Source organism: Drosophila takahashii, chromosome 2R, assembly GCF_030179915.1.
Source record: "Drosophila takahashii strain IR98-3 E-12201 chromosome 2R, DtakHiC1v2, whole genome shotgun sequence".
In the NCBI taxonomy this organism is placed as follows: Eukaryota; Metazoa; Arthropoda; class Insecta; order Diptera; family Drosophilidae; genus Drosophila; species Drosophila takahashii.
Window position 1 is genome coordinate 17065141 of NC_091679.1, and position 4515 is coordinate 17069655.

General features: G+C 40.2%; 1 protein-coding gene across 1 annotated transcript; it reads left to right on the forward strand.

The window, feature by feature from the left end:
* Positions 1-2452: 2452 nt before the first annotated feature.
* On the forward strand, positions 2453-4246 carry LOC123002513 (uncharacterized). The gene is made up of 4 exons (XM_044392824.1): positions 2453-2582; positions 2640-2754; positions 2878-3908; positions 4005-4246. Exons 1-4 carry the CDS (start codon positions 2453-2455, stop codon positions 4244-4246), a joined length of 1518 nt encoding a protein of 505 aa, XP_044248759.1.
* Positions 4247-4515: the final 269 nt, after the last annotated feature.

Sequence of the window (4515 nt, forward strand, 5' to 3'; positions counted from 1 at the left end):
TGATTCATTTGCATTTGCACCTACAGCTTTTACGTTTTCTTATTCATTTGCGAGTCTTTTATTTTTATCCTTTTCACGATACTTTTGTGATGCAGTCTTTGATATTTTTTTAGCTGTTCGGTCAGAAAATCGGACTCGCCTTTTTTTTGTTTTTTTGGGGGTGGGTGGAAGATAAAATTCGCTTGGAGAAGGAGAATTCGTGTTTTGCCTGTCTTCTAGTGGAACTAACACATCAAAATGTCCATTGGAAGGATCGCCACTAAAACGCAGTCTTTTAATAGGACTCCCTTCTGTTCCAAAGTGGGTAAGAAAATTTCCATTGTAGTAGATTTCAATAAAAATTGGGTACAATTCCCCTGCAGCCATTAACTCAGAAGTACCACCATAAGTGTGAGGGAGCATCATTTCACGTTCATAATCTAAAGGATTGTCATAAATGTTTCCTTCAGAATTAACCGTATAATTAGCGAAATGATTCCACCGTCCCACAACACTCCTAACTATGGCCTGGCGTATTTTAGCAGACAAACCTTCATTTCCATTTAAAATGTAGGAAAGTGCATTAAGTAGGCACGCTCCATCGCCTGTTATTGAAACTATGGAGTGAGGGACTAATACACCGTCTATCCTTAGGTTTTCAATATGCATATTAACCGTATCAAATTCTATCGCAGCATTATTGTGTCGTGCAGTTTCAACGTTTTCTGCCTGATTTGTTAGTCTATTATTTTCAACATTTTCACAATACATTTGTAGTGCAGTCTTTAATTTTTTCCCCCTAATTCGGTCAGAAGATCGGACTCGCCTCCTTTTGGTTTTTTTTGGGGTGGGTGGAAGATAAAATTCGCTTGGAGAAGGAGAATTCGTGTCTTCTAGTGGAACTAACACATCAAAATGTCCATTGGACAGATCGCCACTAAACCGCAGTCTTTTTATAGGACTCCCTTCTGTTCCAAAGTGGGTAAGAAAATTTCCATTGTAGTAGATTTCAATAAAAATTGGGTACAATTCCCCTGCAGCCATTAACTCGGAAGTAGCACCATAAGTGTGAGGGCGCATCATTTCACGTTCATAATCTAAAGGATTGTCATAAATGTTTCCTTTAGAATTAACCGTATAATTTGCGAAATGATTCCACCGGCCCACAACACTCCTAACTATGGCCTGTCGTATTTTAGCAGACAAACTTTCATTTCCATTTAAAATGTAGGAAAGTGCATTAAATAGGCAAGCCCCATCGCCTGTTATTGAAATTATGGAGTGAGGGACTAATACACCATCTATCTTTAGGTTTTCAATAGCCATATTGATAACTTAATTAAAAGTTAAACTTCAAAAATTTTCGCCTATAAAATGTTTTGTTAAAAACTAACGTAAATTGCAATACATAGAAGCAGGGAACGTAACTGTTATAAGTTTTATTTTAAAAATCACACTTTAACAGTTATTTTCTGATTTGTAAAGTAAAACTCAAAGAATAACTGTTATTTTTTGAGTTTTATAATAAAAGTTGACAAATAACAGTTATTCGTCGTGATCAAAAATAAAACTCAAACTTGATTTATGGCGATTTTGTGGGTAAACAAAATTTAAAAAAAATATAGGTATAAAATATGCGCGGTTGCCTTTTTTAACAAATTTTTAGTAAGTTATAAAAAGCACGGGTATCATGTTTTTTTTAATTATTTCATTTTTTCAAAAATGTCAAGGGAATAACTGTTATTCATAAAAATCAAAAAATAACAGTTATTTTTTGAGTTTTATTATAAAAATCAAAAAATAAAAATCATTACGGATTTGTAAACTACAATGGCTAATAAAAATTGTGGTGTATTTAAAAAATTTTTAGGACCCTTCTAAGTGCGTGATTTTTTTGTATGAAAAATTTACAATAACAGTTATTTTCGTTCCCTGCATAGAAGTTCACTACGAATGCAAAAGTAAAATTAAATTTGCATTCAGCCTGTAAAATACAGACCGTAGTAAACTTATAATAAGAAATTTTTAAAACAAACTGATTTTTTCAGAAGAAAATATTTGCTTTTTTTAAAACAATCTACCGAAAATCGCAATACATAAATGCAATTAAGTTGACAACGAATGCAAAAAAAACTTTAGTTTGCATTCAGCCTGCAAAATACAGACCGCAGTAAACAGGGCCGGCAAGCCCTCTCACACCTCTCCAAAGGACTTCCGTCCAATAAGCCTCTCCTCCTTCTTGTTAAAGACCCTGGAAAGGCTAATTGACACACACATCAGACTAACTATCAACCCTAGTTTACTCTCAAATGCACAACATGCGTACCGTAAAGGCAGATCAACAGATACTGCCCTTCACTCCCTAGTATCGTATATAGAGAGAGGGTTCCATAACAAGGAATACTCCCTGGCAGCCTTTCTAGACATAGAAGGCGCTTTCAACAATGTCACCCCAACGGCTATCACTGGCGCTATGACGGAACTAGGCATTGAGCGTCCTATAGTGGGACTCATTCACACCATACTCACCAGTAGGGTAGTGTACTCCACTATGGGATCAGCACAATCGACTAGGAACGTTAGTAGAGGAACACCGCAAGGCGGTGTACTTTCCCCTCTGCTATGGGTTATAGTTGTTAATAAACTTCTATTACTTCTAGAGGAAGCGGGAACAAAAGTGGTGGCCTATGCGGACGAAGTGGTTATCCTAATGCAAGGAAAATTTCCTCAAACGCTATGCAACCTGATGGAGACAGCCCTATCCTCACTCTCAAGGTGGACAGCGTACTGCGGACTGGGTGTCAACCCAGAAAAGACAGAATTAGTTCTATTTACAAGGAAGTATAAGATACCAAGTCTAACTCTCCCAAAACTACTCCAAACTCGCCTTACTCTTAGCAACCAAGCAAAGTATTTAGGCGTCATCCTAGACAAGAAACTCCTCTGGGCAGAGAACATCGCGGACCGCACACGCAAAGCGGCCATAGCACTCTTTGCTTGTAAAAAAGCTATAGGGAGAAAGTGGGGCTTCTCTCCCGTTATAGTTCACTGGCTATACACTGCAATAGTCAGACCCATACTCCTCTATGGAATCATCGTCTGGTGGCACTCCCTAGAAAAGTATTGCAACCTCAAGAATCTGAACAAGATCCAAAGAAGCGCAGAACTCTGCATAAGTGGGGCGCTTCGCACAACCGCCACTGAAGCATTGAATACAATTCTTGACCTAGAACCTCTAGACCTGCTTGCCAAAAGCTGGGCATCAGCGACGGCGCTGAGGCTCCGCGAAGCGTCGGCTTGGTCAACAGGTTCATCAGGTCACTCCCGTATACTTACAAACCAGCGTTATATACCACACATACCCACCCGCTCAGAATGGGACCACCTCCCTCACCAGATTGAGAACGCCGTCAACATATACACGGATGGCTCCAAGCTTAACTTGCAAACAGGAGGGGGAGTTTTCTCGCCTGAACTGGACATAAAAGTCTCCTTTCGACTACCAGATCACTGTAGTGTCTTCCAAGCGGAAGTGATGGCAATCCAGGAAGCCATGTCTTACCTGGATACAACAAAACACTGCAACACAGACATCTTCATATTTTCGGACAGTCAAGCAGCCCTCAGGGCCCTCGACTCCTACTCAACCAACTCACTTACTATCTCTGAATGCCGCAAATCTCTGAACGAGATGGCCACTCATCTCAGAATCAGCCTCATTTGGGTGCCTGGACACCGTAACATTGAAGGCAACTGCATAGCGGACGAACTAGCAAGACAAGGAACAACCACCGACATCCTTCGCGATAAGGACACGGTGGGCATGCCCATAGCTACCTGCAAGCTTCTCCTCAAGCAAAGATTGTACACCCTCTCCAACAACCGTTGGAATACGATCCCAACATGCCACACCTCCAGGCTTACCTGGGGTAACTATAATCCGAAAAGAACCAAAACCCTCTTACAATGTAACAGGGCAGACATTTCCACCTTAATTAATGCCCTCACGGGCCACTGTCTTTTAGGGACACACGCGCGCAGGCTAGGACTCAGCAGCTACAACTACTGTCGCAGCTGTAAACAGATAGAAGAAGAGGAGAACATTGAACACCTCCTGTGCTTCTGCCCAGCACACAACCTCAAACGTTTTCAAACACTAGGAAGATACACGCTTCCAAACCTTGCAGCCATACAAGTCACCAGCATACCCAAACTGCTTTGTTTTCTGAAAAGAACCAACTGGTTCGAGAAACCCAATAACCCATGAGCTAGGGAAATGGATCTTTTCTGAGATCATATGGTATCACAAGGGGCCCATGGCGGCCTAAGTGAGGGGATTAGTTTATAATCCCCAACCATGCTCACCTAACCTAACCTAAACATATAATCAGCAAATTTAAGAAACAAACTGATTTTTTCAGACGAAGTTATTTGCTTTTTTTTAAAACAAACTACTAAAATCGCAATACATAAATGCAAGTAAGTTGACTACGAATGCAAAAATAACTTCAGTTTACATTCAGCCTGCAAAATACA

What these genes read in the sequence shown, in the direction of transcription:
- LOC123002513 (XM_044392824.1), top strand. Translation starts at nt 2,453, where the DNA reads ATGACGGAACTAGGCATTGAGCGTCCTATAGTGGGACTCATTCACACC. An exon ending in GCCCTATCCTCACTCTCAAG is followed by an intron (nt 2,755 to 2,877) that starts GTGGACAGCGTA and finishes CCTTACTCTTAG; the next exon opens with CAACCAAGCAAAGTATTTAG. An exon ending in CACCTCCAGGCTTACCTGGG is followed by an intron (nt 3,909 to 4,004) that starts GTAACTATAATC and finishes ACTGTCTTTTAG; the next exon opens with GGACACACGCGCGCAGGCTA.